This window comes from Panthera pardus, unplaced genomic scaffold (assembly GCF_024362965.1).
Source record: "Panthera pardus isolate Hobbes unplaced genomic scaffold, ASM2436296v1 HiC_scaffold_6, whole genome shotgun sequence".
Taxonomy (NCBI): domain Eukaryota; kingdom Metazoa; phylum Chordata; class Mammalia; order Carnivora; family Felidae; genus Panthera; species Panthera pardus.
Window position 1 is genome coordinate 2,786,299 of NW_026526991.1, and position 17,653 is coordinate 2,803,951.

At 43.0% G+C, this 17,653-nt stretch overlaps 2 protein-coding genes across 2 annotated transcripts; both read left to right on the plus strand.

The window, feature by feature from the left end:
- Positions 1-360, plus strand: LOC109265612 (60S ribosomal protein L37a-like). Its single transcript, XM_019446991.2, has one exon. It carries the CDS (start codon positions 26-28, stop codon positions 299-301), a length of 276 nt encoding a protein of 91 aa, XP_019302536.2. The 5' UTR covers positions 1-25; the 3' UTR covers positions 302-360.
- Positions 361-2,847: 2,487 nt separating this feature from the next.
- On the plus strand, positions 2,848-16,856 carry RBX1 (ring-box 1). Its single transcript, XM_019446989.2, has 5 exons — positions 2,848-2,980; positions 4,896-4,974; positions 9,848-9,918; positions 12,922-13,007; positions 16,327-16,856. The coding sequence occupies exons 1-5, from the start codon at positions 2,903-2,905 to the stop codon at positions 16,337-16,339; spliced, it is 327 nt and encodes a 108-aa protein (XP_019302534.1). The 5' UTR covers positions 2,848-2,902; the 3' UTR covers positions 16,340-16,856.
- Positions 16,857-17,653: the final 797 nt, after the last annotated feature.

A 17,653-nucleotide genomic window follows, 5' to 3' on the forward strand; every position in this document is an offset into this window, starting at 1 on the left:
TAACATTTTTTTTCCATAGGGCGACATGGCTGAACGCACCAAGAAGGTCGGAACTGTCGGTAAATACTGGACGCATTATGGTGCCTCCCTCAGGAAAATGGTGAAGAAGACTGAAATAAGCCAGCACGCCAAGTACACTTGCTCCTTCTGTGGCAAAACCAAGATGAAAAGACAAGCCGTGGGGATCTGGCATTGCGGTTCCTGCATGAAAACCATAGCGGGTGGTGTCTCTTCCTACAACACCACTTCTGTCACGGTACAGTCCGCCATCAGAGGACTGAAGGAGTTGAAAGACCAGTAGAAGCGCCACCATTTGAAATATTGCTAGCCTATGATAAATGGGTTAATTTATACAACAAATTTTTTTTTCATAAAACAAAATAAATAAGAAATATATCCTGTTCAGGGATTTCAAGTGTACCTAAGTGAGAAAAATAGGGAAAAGCATGTCTACTCCATCTTCCCAGAAGTGGAAGCCCTGCCTAGCGCTTTTTAAAAGTGCACATCTGACCATGTGAGTCACTGGTTAAATTCCTTCAATGGCTTCCCATCACTAAGGATAAGGACCAAAACCCTTTGCACAGGTCTACTGAACAATCCTGCATGACCTGGCCCCTACCAGTGGTAAATGTTTAATAACCAAATTAGGGAGTAGGAAACCCTGATATGCAGCATTTGCCCATTTCCATGGTGTAAATACTACTATTATGGCCAATTTCAAGCTACTAACATGAAATTGCTAAATACAGAATTGGGAAGATGTGAACAATGGACTCTTGCACATCATTACAGACCCATTTTTATCACTCTCTTTGTCACCATGTCACCGTCTCTATGTCACTGTTAGTCCCTTCCCCTAATTTAAACCATCCAACAACTTCCCATAACATCTGCAAATAAGATCCCTACCTGTGATCTGGCCTCTCTCTCTGCCCGTCTGTCTGACATCTCTTACCACATTCTCCTTGCTTGATAAGCTTCAAATTTGTTCTCTCAACACATGCTGACCCTACCTACACTGTATTGTTACCAATAAACAAAACAACAACAACAACAAATCCCCTCTCTTGGTGAGGACACACAACAATAAATCCAATGAGTTAGTAAATGTACCTTTTTTTTTTTTATTAAGAAAACATATTAAATGAATGGATAACAGATCATGCAGGATCTTTTAGGCCCTTGTAAGGACTTCAGCTGAAATGTCACTCCTCATAGAGGCCTTTCCTAATCACCCAATTTAATGTTGTCTCCGTTTCCCCTCAATTTCATGACCTTGTTTTGTCTCCCTAATAGCACTTCCTGGGTTTTATTTTTTTTTTAATGTATTTACCTGTGTATTATTTTCCTACTAGAAATTTGACTCCTTCATCACCATGTCTCTCTTATTTATAAAAGAACCTTGTACATACTCAATGAATTCGTTTAATGAAGGATAAATATGCCCTCAATACCTTAATTTACTATGGGTTTATCGTATTCCGCAGGAGCCGTTGAGAACACAATAAATTAGATGATAGAAATCTCAACATGGAATTATCACTCTAACAAAACTTGGGCTAAGAAAAACTTTGTAGGGTTCCTATAATGTTTTAAGGTCTCACACAATTTTTCTCTTTCCGAGTCTGGCTAAAGCTATGGTTTTCACGGATTTGTTGTTCCTGTTTATGACTAAGACAAGGAAACAAATCACAGTCCTTCCGGTTTGGCAATGCAGTCAACACATTTTATTACCTTCCAATTTTCTTTTAAGAGAAAAATGTGAGATTTCAAATAAGCTAATACAAGATTTAAGAGGGATCTAGCGGAGTCGTACCTCCGCATGGTTAGAGATTCTAAAAGGAGGGGCTGGGTCTAGAAATGGGAAGGTGACGTAAAGTACAGGTGCTTTGGTTATAAAGGAAGGTCCCGTAAGAATAAATGGTCAAATGCTTCACACACACACACACAATTCAAGACGTACAGCGACTGCAGTTGTGACTACAGAGCAAGAAGCCGAAAGAGGACCGAAAACAGGGAGAAAAGTCCCCATTGTTAGATGACCAACTGAGGAATGGGAGAGATGTGCTCAAGTGTGTGAAGTTGAAACCGTGTACTTGAACCAAAGGCCATTCTAGCACGGACTGGCGTTTCGGGCAGGCTGGAGATGGCATCTCCCAGGCTCCTAAGCCTCCTCCGCCTTTTTCGGGTGGGCAGGTTAAGGCACGACTGGAGAATGCCTGCACAGTGGGGCCCTGGACAGGTCATTCGGGGAGATCCCGTCTCCCCGTCGAAGCCTGAGCATTTCCCGAACTGGAATCAGGAACCAAACGGTGCCTGGGCCCGGCTCTCCCAGGGAGGCTGCACGTCGGGCCTGGCTCGGAAGTGGGCCGGGACCTGCGACACCACGGGGTCCCGGTTTCGGCAGCAGAAGGCGGGGCGCCCACCCTCGACCCTTCCCCGGCGGAACGCTGCGGAACACCAGCCGGCACTGGAGCGCTGCGGCGGCGGGGAAGCCGGGGCGGGGCCGGGGCTGCAGGTCGCGGCCGAAGCGGAGGAAGCGGCCGCCGCCCCAGCTGAGGGAGTGTGGCCGGGGGCTTCCCGCGGGAAGACGACGAGAGGTAGTCTCTCGAGCGCTTCTAGCCCTGTCGAGCACGTCGGCTCGACCCCGCCCGGCCCCGCCCCAGCCACCGCCTCTTCCACAGCCGACGCAGGGGCCGGGGGGTGGGAGGGGAGGGAGGGACCTGCGCCAGCGCCTTTAAGGGGCGTGGCCACATACTCCGCCCCCACACGCCCCTCGCGCGCCAGTAAGGGGAGGGGTGCGGGAGGAGGCGCCAGGGCGGGAGGGGGGGTGGAGGGGGAGAGCCAGGCGTGCGCTGATGCGCAGGCGCAGTGGCCGGACGACAGACCGTGTGTTTCCAAAATGGCGGCAGCGATGGATGTGGATACCCCGAGCGGCACCAACAGCGGCGCGGGCAAGAAGCGCTTTGAAGTGAAAAAGGTTGGGTCTCGCCAGCGCCTTCCTCAGGGAAGCTAGAGAGGCGCGGATCTGGCTGGCAGGCCCGAGGATGACCAAGGCGCGGAGGAAAGGGCTTCATTGCAGGGCGTTCCTGGGACCGGGTACCAGAAAAGGAAGCTGGGGGGCGGGTCTTAGAGTTGATCGGCGTGACTGCGGCCCACTGCCAATGGCAGTGTTGGTTTCGCCTGGAGTCTGAGGGACCAATCACGGATGTGCTTATTGAGATGCTCGGGGTTGCGACTTGGCTAAGGGAGCCAAGCGCCTGAGCTGTCACTGGAGGGGTGGAGGGGTGGAGGGGTGGGGAGGAGTGGGTGGGGTGGATAGAAGGGGGAGTCGGAGCGATGCGGTGGGTGGAGGATGGGGGCAGTGCGGCGAAAGCCGGGACCTGAGTTCCTACCGCATTGGAGGCCTCTGAGGAGCCCGGCTGGTGATCTCCTTGCCCCGCCCCTTCCCGAAGCTCGGGGTCTCTCTGACTCTGAGGGACCCCAAACCGTTCCTCGACTAATCGAGGCCTCCCTTAGCCCTCTCTCTAGCCTTCGCCCCCTCCGAGTTAAAGTGTCGCCAGTCTAACAACTCTTGGTTCTTCTAAGAGGTCTGTTGGTCAGTCATACAGCCGCCCCAGTCCTGTGGTGATAATCCAGAATCCCTCTGTCCAAAAAAAAAAAAAAAAGCATGGTGGAATTTGTTAGAAAATGCGAGCCCAAACGTTGTGTCATTTAGGAAGGGTTGAGTACTAGTGGCGAACGACCGGGTGAAAGTGGGGAAGCAAAAACGTGGAACGTGTCTTTTTGCATGAAATGCCTTACAGTGGGTTTGCCAACAGTTGGGGAGAAAAGTACCGATTCCCACATAATATAAAATAAATCTGTTCAAATGAAGACTCTGAAATAGGGAAGATGTTATTCCTGGAACATCTGGCTGAACACTGACAATATTCCCCCTCCCAGTGCTTTTTGGTGTTTCATTGTGGGCACTGCATGCTCAGTTACAGCCAGCAGCCATATTGAAGAATAGAAATAGGGGTGTTTTTTTTTCCCTTCAAGTTGAAGGTGTCGGCTGAAAAGTGCTGGAGAAGTTTAACTAGACACGGAGAATTGGGTTTGAACGAGCTGAAGGTTTTGGAAGTGGCACCAAATTAGTGGATGAAAAGGGAGTTTGGGAATCTTTATAATTGCAGAAGCCAAAAGGTTGAATTACTTAAATAGTGCTTTTAGATAAACTCTTGATTGGAATTATCTTAACTCAATATGAGTCTGAGCATGTAAGCGGTGAGAACATCAGTTTATTTGACGGTAGGACCTAGACAAAATTCTAGTGAATTCTAGAGTTCGTTGTGAAATAATCTTGTGTGATTTAAGTGATGACCTTGTTCTGTGTACTGACACTGGGTAGTTATCCAGCTTATCCCACGATTACCCATTTTATGATCCAATCATCATCTTAGTCCATTCTGTTCCTAGCTTTCACCTCCCTCCTCATGCTTGCAAAGTTGCCTTGAAAAGCAGATACTGATCTATGCAGAAATTGAGCTCTTCAGGAGAAACCTGTACAGAAATTCGAGTTTGGGCTTATTAAACCTAAAACAGGCACTTAAAAATTATTCCTCATCTCTTACATTGATATTGTCGATTAAATTATTTTAAGCTGTAGGAAAAAATAAAGATGACTCCTTAATTTCTGTGTTCATATACTCAACCTTTTGGAGAATGGGTGAGCTTATGTGTAGCCTGCTGTTGCCCTCTGATAAAATAAGAGTCATGTAATATCCCCAAACTCTTGTGTTTGGTGGTCTTTGTGACCACGGAGGGGTTAACTGCAGCCGCAGTGTGCAATCCTAAGAGTGTGCGTGCCTGTGTTACAAGGAGAGTGTCTTGTTCCCCCCTTTTTCTCTTTGCAGTGGAATGCAGTAGCTCTCTGGGCCTGGGATATTGTGGTTGATAACTGTGCCATCTGCAGGAACCACATCATGGATCTTTGTAAGTAATTGGAGGAGGATGGGAGGAGATTGAGAAGGTAACAGAGATTGTGGCTATCTTGATGTGACTGGTTTTTTTCTTCACAAGGAGATATAAAGCACAGTCAGAACACTTGGTGTCTTCTGCATCTAGTCCATTGGTATGTTTGAAATAGAGTAGATTTAACGATATCCTGGAGGCATACTCATCTCTCAGAATAAATCTACTCAATCTAAAGATGGCAAGCACACATTTAGAATGAATTGTGGACACAGAGGCACTGTAGATTATTCCTCTATATTTCCGATCTCATACCCAGACTCAAAGGCAAAAATAGTGAAAGGGAGAAAATAAACTTTGAGCTAAAATATTCTATCAAAGCTAGTTTTTGCTTGGCAAGATTTATAAAGAAAAGAAGCCAAAGAAGTAAGGAATTCAATGTTAGCCCCAAAGTTTAGAGAACATTGCTGCCAACATCTAAATAGGCAACTAATTGCACTAAAGAAATTCTGTTTAAATCTCCTACAGATTCCATCACACGTAGTAGCCAATACATGGTGGATTTGATTATAGCTGTTGATGGACTAAGTATCCTTATAGTAATAGGAGCGAGAATATTGATCATGTCAGGAACAGCCGAGGTTACTTTTTCATCCAGGTACTAAAATGGTCTGTTAGTGAGATCAGATACAAGCAACGAAATTTCAGCTTTCTCGAGTTGAAATTATAGGCACTTAGTTTGAAAATCACTCACCTCGTCTCCAGCTTCATCTCGTACCACTCTCCTGCTCACTATGGGAGTTTCTCTGGTTTACTTTTCATTCTTGAAGTGTCCATGCTCTCTTTTAGAGCCCTTACATATCCTGTTCCCTCTGCCTGGAATATTCTCCCTCTTCTCCCCACTACCTTTGTCTAACCCGTTAGTCTCCAGTCTAAATATGAGCCGCAAATGCCAAGTACATACATAATTTAAAATTTTCTGGTACCCACATTAAAATAAAAAGAAACCGATGATTTGTACTTATTTATCCTGCTATATCCAGAATATTTTCATTTCAATATGTAAGTAATATTTTAAAGTGAACTATTTTACTTTTTTTTTTTTGGTACTAAGTCTTTGAAATGTATTTTACACTTCGAGCACATCTCATTTCAGACTAGCCACATATGAAGTGTTCAGTAGCCACATGAGGCTAGCGGTTACTTTATTGGGAAATGTAAAACTAATCTATAGTTGGTCTTTAGATCTCACCTTAAACTTGCTCAGAAATGTTTTCCTAACCATACTAACATATATACAGGCTATGACAGTTCTGATAATATTCCAACCACCTCCTATAGTTTCCTTTGTAGTAGCTATTTAATTTAGTTAGTTCTTGATCATTTACTGCTAAATCGCAGCATCTAGCATAGTGTCCAGTACATAATAGGTTCTCACTAAATACTTGCTCTATGAATAATAAAAATACAAAGTAGGGGAATAGTGTGTGATTGTCGCAACTTGGAAAGCACCAGTCAAGTAACATGTGTGGTAGTTTATTGCCCTTGGTTTCTTTGAGTTTTGACCCTGTTTACCTTCTCACACAACAGCAGATAGCAGCTACCATGATGTTTAATAGAGATAGAAGGAACCCATCACGGAGAAACACATGCACAGTTTTAAATGTGTTTGGGTGGGGTCTTTGATTATATGTTTGCCAATTTTGTTGCCGTGCATTTTCACAAGTAGTTGTGCCCAAAGCAAATTTTATTTTCTTTGGGCTCTCTTCTATAAATAGTTAATGATTTCAAATAACACTGCTTTTGTTTTTTGTTTTTTTTCTATATTTAAGTCATTTTGTGTCTTTCTGGATGCAAGAGAATGTACTTCTTGGGAGGACCACAACAGACAAAGGCCACTGATATTCTGACTTAGAGTGGAACATTTGAGGGATCAGTGTAGGTCTTCAGTTAGATACCTACTGGCTTTATCATTTGTTTTAAATGTTAGATGAAGCAGTAGAATATGAAACTCTTTTTTTTTTTTTTTTTTTTAAGTAAGCTCCATACCTAATGTGGGTCTTGAACTCATGACCCTGAGATTAAGGGTCACATGCTCTACCAACTGAGTCAGCCAGGTGACTGAGAATATTGAACTCTTATAACAAAAAATTATGAAAGTGTGTTTAAGTCATGTCTTTTTTTTTTATTGAGAAGTTTATTATTTTTTTAATTATTTTTAAAGTTTTTATTTTAATTCCAGTTAGTTAATACGCAGTGTTCTGTTAGTTTCAGGTGACAATAGTGATTCAACAGTTCTATACATCACCCTGTGCTCATCATGACAAGTAAACTCCTCAATCCTCATCACCTATTGAACTCATCTTCCCACTCTCCTCCCCTCTAGTAACCATCAGATTATTCTCTAGACTGAAGAACCTGTTTTCAAGTCATGTCTTTTATTCATTCAGTGAATACTCATATCCTGGGCATTTTGATAAGATAAAAACAGTGACTGAGATCAAGCCTTTACCCTTAAGAAACATACCCTTTTGTTTATTACAAACACTAAGGAGTAATCTGGTAGCTACAACTGGGCTTGTCTTCCATTAGAAAATAAATGGATTATGATCCTTGTAAAAGGACTTTTTGTTAAAGCTGAAAATAAGAATCTTGATTTAGCAATGGCCATTTTCTAATAAAGTCTGGCATTAAATGAATGATTATATATACAGCTGTAAATAAATAAGAGTGATTATGGCTGTGCCCCGGTTAGATTCTTCCATAAAGCATTCTTGGTCTGAAGACTTCCTCTTTTGAGTCAAAATTGATACTGCATGCCCTCTTACAGCTTTGTATTTATTTTACATTGCTCCGTTTCTTGGTTATTCTAAAAATACACAGTCTGCTAGGTGTTATTTTCTCCATTACCTCAGGTAATTTTGTTCCAGATGAAAAGGGCGTCCAGAAGGGCTTAGACCCAGCCTTTGCTGGGAGAAGTTAGCCTCTTCCTAAACCACATGTCCATGCCTGTTTTGAAAGTGTGAAATCTGTCCAAGATGAAGCCTTTGCTTCCCTAGCAGTCCTTTGGTGGTAATGCTCTTGTATTGAAGTTTAAAAGTCCCTAAGCTTTATGTATCACATGCAGTAAGCTTCTGCCTTTGCAGGGGTATGACAGGAACCTATTATGTGCTGCTTGATTGTCTGCTCTAGGCTGACAGTAAACAGTTAGTTTCCCTGTTTAAATGAACTACTCAACTCCTATACTCACTCTGCACCAACAGCTCCAGAACATTTCCTATTCGAGAACATTTTACACTCATATTTAGTAATTTCCCATGCCATATCTGTTCTTATTTGGCATTCTAAATTGCAATCCTCTTCCTCCTATATATTTTTGTTCTTTGTTAGGAATTGTCAGGTAAAGAATACATATGTATTTGCTCCCCATTTTCTCTGTAGAAATGGGTTTTGTTTGCTTATTCAAGTACCAAGAGTACTTTGGACTTGGCATAGAAAGACAGAGTCCCTTAAAAATACCTTGACCTGGAGAAATTTAAACATGATAATGTACTTGGAAACAGTTGTTATTTATTTAAATAATTATGCCTCTTATTTAGCTGATTTCATAATACATTGTTCTCATCTAAGTGAGAGGATCCAACTTGAAGAACATCAGGTTTTATTTTCTCTCCTTTTGAATACGGTAGTGCAGTCACAGCGCCAGTAAATCCTTGAATATACTGCACAGATCCTAGATTGTCCAGTCCTATCAAAGGGAAAATCCAGTTACTCTCTTTAGGGTGAATGTGGATAGCAGGAGGAAGTTCTGTGATTTTATATCCTTTGCCTTTCATATTTTTGAAGGGTGGAGAAAAACCCATATGGTATATCTCTTCCCCTAAGACCAAATATACCCATTCAAATCTCAGCAGTATTTGCCTACAGTTTTACTGTTTTCCACCGATGGAAGTTTGAAGTAATTGTCTCCTATTAAACAGTCTTTCCTGAACCTTTTTACTCTTCAAATGGGAGACTCCATTTAGTTACCACCTTCAGAGACCGCAAATGATACATTAGTAATTCTTGTTCCTTGAATATTTATCCCCAGTAGAGTTTTACTCATCAGTTCTTGATCTCAGATTTGTATTCTATTTCAGCTCCCCTCTCTTCCCCTTCTATGAAATTGGTACTTGGGTATATTTCCTGTAGTTTGCTGTATGTAGTCACCAGACAAAATCACCTCCGAGGTAGTAAGCATCACCAAGTCGTGTGCCCCAAATCTCTAACCCATTGGCCTTACAGATTTGCTTTGCTTCACGGTGTTTTAAAGACTTTTGAGTTTTGCTGCTTTCACATAGCATATGCTACGGTTTGCCACAGGCCTCTTCTCTCTCCTTTATTTTGCTTCTGTCCCAGTTCACACGTCTGCCTGACCCCTCTAGGGACTGAAGCTTGTTGCCCAGCTATGCCTTCTTGTTGTGAGGGCCTGCGAGACAGCATCTGCCGAGAGTAGGGAGAAGATGCCAGTTCTCAGAACAGGCAGAATTACGAGGTAGCTTTAAGAATTTACTAAATTTCCCAAATTAGGAGTAATCACTTTCATTTGGACAGGTCAGGTTATGATGAGAACTAAAATGTGCCTTTTCCTTCATAACTCAGTCTGTGAACAAGGATAGGAAATCATTGCAGAGCAAACTGTTAGGTCACATCTCTGCCTTCTGTGCTTCACCCCTTTTTTGTACTCATTCAAAAACAATTATAACTAGTTAACCACTTGAGATTTTGTTCAGGTTTGTACCACCCTCGCCCCCGCCCAAATCACGTCCTTTTGTAATTGTGCAGGGAGGGCTGCTATGGACTGAAGGGTCGTTGCTCCTGAGGTCCAGTGATCCTGTCGTTCTTCTTCCCGCAGGCATAGAATGTCAAGCTAACCAGGCGTCTGCTACTTCGGAAGAGTGCACTGTTGCGTGGGGAGTCTGTAATGTAAGGAAACATCTTTCCCTATCAGCATGGCATGTAAACATATTACTACTTTTCCTGCTTTGCCAGTCTTGAAAATAACTAGGAAAAAAATGACTAGCCCACCTTTCTCCCAAAAGGTATACAAATAATAAAAAAGATTTTAAATCTTTGTACTATTCGCCTGTTACAGATGAAAAATTACTACTTATTGCAGGGGCACCATATTGTCTTAATTATAAAGCGGACCCACTTTTGTTAGCGCTTTGGGGATTCGTCTTTGGGAATTGCCTTCAAAGCCTGTGGCAGTGTTTGGAATATTCTCCTGTTGGTAGAAATCCTTACCTTCCGAACAGATTTTTTTTTTTTCGTTAAAGTGCTAGATACCTTGTGGAACTAAGTTTGGTGAATAAATTGATATTCAAGGGCCTGCGTGTGTTTTAAAGTATGGCAAATGTACTAAGTTGGGATTTTGTTTTAACATGGCTCATGCCAGAAATGTTTTGTCCAGCATCATTGGACAGAATGTACAGCCTTCCATGGTGTGACAGCTGTGAAGGATAACAGCATCAAATATGTTATTTCTAGCATGTGTTAAAAATTCATCTGTAGAGCCATATAGTCCTAGTCACGGGAGCTAAAATTGTCCTGTCCGAGCCTCCTGTGCCAAGGGGACAGAGGAACTTCAGCTCCCAGCATGGCACAGGCCTAAGAGTCTCTGGAGTCAGACCCCCATTCCCTGTCCTGGACTCACTTGCTAAGTGACTTCCAAGCAAGGTATTTGACATCCCTAAGCCTGGGCTCCCTCATGTAGGCACAGAGTTATAAACAGGATGAAATGATTTTCTTCTGCCACATAGTAGACATAAGTATTTGTTGAATAAATACATATAAATACAAATTTGGGGTGTTGGTGGTTACTGAGCAGATGGCAGCTGTCAGTACTTTTCCCCATCAGGCTGAGGCTCTCCCCTCCCCGCTCCCCCAAGCCCCGTGCCTTGAGGTGCACCTTCTGAATTCTGCCAGGGCCCTTTGAGGAGTTTCACAGTAGCCTGTAGTGGCCAGGGGATGCCTTTGTTGTCTATGGGGATAAAGAAAGAAAACATAATCTGGTTCCTTGCTCTGCCTGACATTCAGGCATGTACTAAAAGCCATGTTATTTTTTTGGTGGAAGGAAAAGGGAGTGAAGTTGCCCTTAAATTTGGCTACAGACAGCCTAGCTCAGGGAGCCTGCCATAAGGGAGAGCTGGCACGGTGCGGCAGAAACCTTCGGACTAATGCTGGCTTCTAGTTCTGGGTCTTCTCGCCAGCTCCGTGAATTGGCAAGTCCCGCGATTTGTCTGGGTTTCGCTTCCCTGTCTGCACGATGAAGGTAATAATACCTGTCCCGATTGCTCTGAGGCTCCAGTTAGGTGATACGTGTTAGCATCTTCTGTAAAGTGTAAAGCACTGGGCAGCGTACTTTAAGACTGCTAAACATACCCATGAGCAGACCTTAGGTCATGAACAGGAGGAAAGTTGGGACCAGGTGGTCCAGCGATTGCTGTCACCTGCCACACAGCCTCTTTCCCTCCATCTTCTGCGGTAGCTGCAGCGTACAGGGACCCGATGCCTGATGGGGGAGGGGGGACATGGAGAGAGGGGTCTTGAATACTCTCAGGTGTCCCTGCCACCGGGTCATTGAGAAAAATGCCTCCGCCTTCTGCTTTTTAGAAATTTTGTTTCTTCTCTTTTTTACAAAGAGCTGCGTGAGGGTTAGGGAGTGGTGCGAAAGGGATCGCGTGAAAGCTCTCACTCTGGGAAAGTATTTGTCCTGTTGAGCATCCATGGCGTACTAGCTGTGGGTTCCACTTTTAGTTACTGAATTCTGTTCTTGTCTTTATCAGAAGACAACGCACGTGATGATAATCCACTCAGTGACTCTTCTTGAAGTTCCATGCATGTTTTGGTAGCCTTGCTGACCAGATTTCAAGGCTGCTGTTAAGTCAAGTTTGTGAAAGTTTTCATTATTTTGTCAGGGTGCCCACATTACTCCCCTGTCCCCCACCTGAGCCAGCCCCTCACAGGCGAGAGGAAACCACACCTGCTGCTGCTGTCTTACCACTCTGCTCCCGGAGAGGGAGGAGAGCAAAGGTCCAGGCAGTGGTGGTGTGGTTAGTGTCTACATGTCATTAACCCACCGCGTGCAGCTTTTCCTTTCCCCCAAACCTGAAAGCCGCCTCGTAGCTCTCTGTCAGTTACCAGCTTTCTTAGTATTCTTGCCGTTTTACTTCTTGCCTCGATCACGAAATAAACCATTTGATGCTCCTTTAGCTGCTTGTATGCAGTTTGTCCGTCATCATGCTTCCTTTTACCCTAATTTTCTATCTCTTTCCTTTTTAAAAGGACATGCCTCACCCCTTAAAGGCTTCCTGAGTACTGAGCTATTGTAATATCAGTACATCTTTGAGCAAATCTGGAAATGAGGTCCTTGGAACAGAGTTGAGCTGGGTGTGGGAAGATTGGGGAAGTGCCTGTCTCAGCTCTGGGTGGGTGGCAGTGGCAGCGTGCTACCCCAGGCTGAGGAAAAAGACGCTGCTCCCGGGGTCCCCATTCTCCAAGATGGGGGAGGGGCAGTTGGGGACCACGCAGGGGGAAGTTTCAAATCTGCGTGTGCTCAAGGGCTCCCGGCTTGTGTCTGAGGAAAGTACAGGAAAGTAGAAGCCTTCCCTTGCAGCCAAATAAGACCCGGAGGCCACATTCCACCTTCCCTTAAGGGAAGGGGAGAGAGCATACCGGTAGACCATGTACCGTGCTTCCTAAGTAGTTTCTTCTTTCAGTGGTTACAACATTTTTAACAGATGTTTCAGTGAACGTGGCCTGTACCTGACCACGGCGTAAGCAGTTGTTGACCTTTTGCCTCCCGTTGTTGTCTCCCATTGCTCTCCAGCCCCGTGTGTCACCACTCCAGTGCCCCTGAGACGTATTATCAGTGGATGGCCAAGCCCGCACAGGATGATTTTTAATAAAATGTGTCTTTTCTTCCAGCATGCTTTTCACTTCCACTGCATCTCTCGCTGGCTCAAAACACGGCAGGTGTGTCCGTTGGACAACAGAGAGTGGGAATTCCAAAAGTAGGTGTCTCTGGCTGTTTTGACGTCATAAGACTGGGTTTTATGGTCCGTGCCCTTCTTTGACTCACCCCAGGCTGGAGGGCGCATAGTCTCAGGAGATAGACACATGAAACATACCTTGTTTTACAGACTAACTTTTGGTTAAGCAAGGACTCATCTGTGAGGAAAATGCACCAAGGTGTGGCATCCTAGAGTGTGCCAGCTCCCAGGGTCTGTGAAAGTAGAATATAGGAGAATCTGCTAACTATTAAATATTTCCAGAATCACATCCATAATAAGGATCCAGGGGCTCACCAATGTCAGGTATCTTTCCTTTGGGCTAGAATTATATCCACCGATCCTGTTTCATTGGTTTATCTCATGCTGATTAATTCTGATATAGTATTTACGGTTATATCGACTAAATTATTATATAAATAGAACATGACATGGTAGATTTTTTAAAATTCAAATAGTCAAGAGGGCATACCAGAAAAAATTAGTTTCCCACCTTAGACTCCTAATCCCAGTCTCACAGGTGACCGTCAGCTTCTTAGTACTTCTGACTATCCACACGCATGCTTGCATGTACACGGGTAGATATACATGTATAATTTTAATATAAATATGAGCATCCTACATAGTAATTCACCTTGCTTTTTCATTTCATACATTTTAGAGTTTTTCTATATCCACATATATCCTTTCTGATGGTTGCATTTTTTTATGTTGATGTACCATAATTTATTTAATCAGTCCCCGTTGATAGACATTTGGGTTTCAAATTTTTCACTGTTAGTATGTAGGGATGAACATCCTTACACATGAATCTTTGTGAATATATGCGTGTATATTTGTAGCAGTAGTTCCTAAAAGAGGACTTTCTGGGTAAAGAATGTGTACCTTCTTTATTTTTTATTTTTTTATTTAAAAAACATTTTTTTTAATGTTCATTTAGTTTTGAGAGAGAGACAGCAAGCTGGGGTCGGGGGAGATGCAGAGAGAGGGGAACAGAAGATCTGAAGCGGGCTCTGCACTAACAGCACAAAGTCAGAGTTCAGCATGAGGCTCGAACTCACGAACCATAAGATCATGATCTGAGCCAAAGTTGATGCTTACCCAAGTGAGCCACCCAAGCACCCCCCCCCCATTTTTTATTTTTGATATTGTCAGATTTTCCTTTCCCAAGAATGCATTCTAATTGACGCTCCCTCTAAACAATGCAACAGAATGCCCCCTTCTCCGTTTCCTGTCAACGCTCTATTATGGCACTTTGCCACCTTCACTAGTCTGATAGTTGAAAACTAGTATTCAGTTGCCTTTTCTGAATTTTGAGTGAGATTGGGCTACTCATCATGTTTTTATGCCTCTTTTTCTGTGAATTGCCCTTTTTTGTTGCTGTTGAGTTTTTGATCCTTTTCTTTATCAAATTTTTTATGAGAAAGGGGGTTTTTATTTAAACGTGAGTTTTGATTAACAGGATATAATGAGATTTATAAAACAAAAATTGGGATTCTTTAGTTTGTTAAATGTTTAGAAATCCGTTATTGGTACCGATATTTTGCTTTTAGACCTATTTATTTGGTAAAGAATTTTGGAACTCTTACCCAATGCATGTTCATTTTTTAAGAAACCTGTCAAATACTCAGTGTTTAACTCCTACCATTGTTCTTCATTCAGCATGCATAATGTGTAAGATGTAAAAACATATGAGACAGTCCTTCCCCCTCCTTAGGGAGCTTGCATTCTGTGTAAAACCATGAAGTCATATGTATCAAGGAACTTTTCTACGTTCTGAAGAGGCCTTCATAACTGGCTCTGCCCTGGAGCAGGCTCCGAATTCCGTTTTGGACCACAACTGTCCCATGTTTCCCATGGAATATTCCCAGGACTGAGCCTAGAAGGGGGGGCTGTGTGTGAAGAATTCCTCATGTTGGGCTCTGACAGCACCACTTTATCCCGCAGTTAACGGTACATTGGGAAAACAAATTCCTAGGGAACAAGTTGCGGCATTCTTTAATCTGATGGACAACTTCTGGGTTGCTCTACAGTCCACTAACAAACACTGGAGCTCTACCCTGTATGGAATTTGGCACAACTTTTTTCTAGACAGTATTCAAGTGGATTTCTTGTGGAAATGCAAAAAAGATCTAGTAGTCCTTTGGGCTGATCGAAGCCATGACCCAGAATTTCATTGCCCTGGGGTCCACCCATGTATCAAAGTATTTTAATCAGAGGCTAACTATTCAGAAAGAACCAGGACAGAGGCCCCTGGGTGGCTCAGTTGGTTAAGCATCTAGCTTCTGCTCAGGTCATGATTTCAAGGTACGTGGGGTCAAGCCCCACATCGGGCTCTACGCTGACAGCTCAGAGCCTGGAGCTGCTTTGGATTCTGTGTCTCCCTCTCTCTCTGCCCCTCCCCTGCTCACACTCTGTCTCTGTCTCTCTTAAAAATGAATAAAAAACATTATAAAAAAAAAAACAGGACAAAGATTGAGTAAGACAACAAGGAAGGATTTTTGTTCAAGAAATCCATTTATATGTAGAAGAAATTTCCCGGCCCTGTTTATTTTTATAATCTTGTTAGAGCCAATTTTTGGCTTTTGGGGAAATCAGAAACTACCTGAAATCCATACCTCTCTACAGTTCTCTTTCTGAATGTGATCAGGCTGGAAATTGGACCTGGTGATAGATTTTGAAATTGAAGGCTGTTCAATGACTGTTCCCTGTATTTGCCTGAGTTAGCAGAGTTGAAGTGAAAATAGCCTGCAAGCGGAAGGGAGGCCGAGTGCTCAGGGGTGTCTGAGCCGCTGACTGGAGCCAACAGGACAGTTCCCTTTCATAGCCACCGGCTCCTACTTTTCCCTCTTGCTTCTCTAATACTGCCCAGCATATCTGGTGACTGGGAGAGTCAGGTGGGTATAGGTGAGTCCCATGGAGGGACCATCACTAAGAAAGGGATAGTAGGTAGGAGTACCCGGGTGGCTCAGTCGGTTAAGCATCCAACTCAGGTCATGATCTCACGGTTCATGGGTTCAAGCCGTATGTCGGGCCCTGTGCTGACAGCTCAGAGCTTGGATCCTGCTTTGAATTCTATGTCTCCCTCTCTCTGTACCCCTCCTCTACTTGTGCTCTGTCTCTCTCGCTTTCAAAAATAAATAATAAACATTAAAAAAAAATTTTTTTAAAGAAGGCGGTAGTAGGTAAAATGTTACAAAGGACAAAATGAAAGGGGCAGAGAAGGTTTTCATCACATTTCCTCATGTGTTTTTAGCAGATTTTATAGCCTCAAACAGGAAATTACTAAGGAATTAATAAAATGATATACTTTGTCTTTCAGGTATGGGCACTAGAAAGAAAATTCTTCCATCGAGCTCAACTGTTCTGTTATTCATTTAATGACTTGCCCTCCTGTTACTTAAGTATAAATTAGATAGAACTGTGTCTTTTCTGCTTTGTCTTTTCAGTTTGCTATTCCTGCAGCCATATTGTATTCTGTGTCAAATAAAATCCAGTTGGATTCTAGAATAGATGCTGTCTCTTGTGTATGTGAAAAAAGTGAACATAAAGGCTGGAAAGCCAGCTTTTGAAAGTGACATGTTTGTTCATTAGAGCAGAGTTGTCCTGTGAGTCTGCCGCTTGGTCACCAGAGATCCCGATCCACAGCCCGCTCGCTGATGGCAGCCTTGGGTAGGTCATCTCTCTGCTCTTCCTTTCCCTTTAGAAAACGGCTAAAAGGCATCATATGCGCACAGAGAGAGGCTTTGTAAAATGTAAAACCACTATACAAATGTTAACTTTGACCATGTGTGACATGTTGCTTTCTCTTCTTAGTTTAGAAAAATAAACCTGAAAAAATCTAATACGTAATTTTGGCTGGCAAAAGAATAATTTGTAGGCTCAAGTTGAAAATTGGTGTCACTTAGAATGGAATTGAAAAAGAGAATTCAAGTTGCCTCTATCACCACCATCTTTTGTAATTTGTTCAAAATGTCTTAGCCATGGGGACGCCTGACTGGCTCAGTCAGTAGAGCATGCAACTCCATCTTGGTTGGGGTCATGAGTTTACGCCCCGTGTTGGGCAGAGATTAAACAAAAAAGGCTTGGCGATGAAGGAATTGCCAGTTCTAAAACTAATTCAGTGGTGATCATGTAGTCTTTAGCTGAGAAAGTCGAGTTTTCTGTAGCGGTTCTCAAACAAGGGTCTGAGGACTCCTGGGGGTTCCTGGACTCTTTCAGGAGATTCATGAAGTTCCTTTTCCACTACATGTCTGTATGAGGCCAGCTTTTCCTTACAAACTTCAACCAAAGTAACGCACTGAATGAAGAAGCAGGCATGAGAATCCAGCTGTCTTCTATTAGATATAAAAGAGATATGCAGAGTGTAAAATCATGCCACTCTTTAATTTTTTTTGTTTTGAAAAATAGTGGCTTTTAATAAAAATATTTATGTTAACATGTGATGGTTTTTGTTCTTTTAATCTTTTTAATTTCTTGGTTTACATTCCATTATGGTAAATGTAGATATTTACTCACAAAAACAAAAATTCTTTGAGGTCTTCAATTTTTAAGATCATCTAGGGATCTTTAGAGTAAAAAAGTTTAAGAATATCTAGGGGCGCCTGGTGTGGTTCAGTCGGTTGAGGTCCGACTTCAGCTCAGGTCAT

Excerpts from the sequence above, each read along its gene's own strand:
- LOC109265612 (XM_019446991.2), top strand. The coding sequence starts at position 26 with ATGGCTGAACGCACCAAGAAGGTCGGAACTGTCGGTAAATACTGGACG.
- RBX1 (XM_019446989.2), top strand. The coding sequence starts at position 2,903 with ATGGCGGCAGCGATGGATGTGGATACCCCGAGCGGCACCAACAGCGGC. Across the intron at positions 2,981-4,895 it reads AGCGCTTTGAAGTGAAAAAG|TGGAATGCAGTAGCTCTCTG; the intron begins GTTGGGTCTCGC and ends TTCTCTTTGCAG. Across the intron at positions 9,919-12,921 it reads TTGCGTGGGGAGTCTGTAAT|CATGCTTTTCACTTCCACTG; the intron begins GTAAGGAAACAT and ends CTTTTCTTCCAG.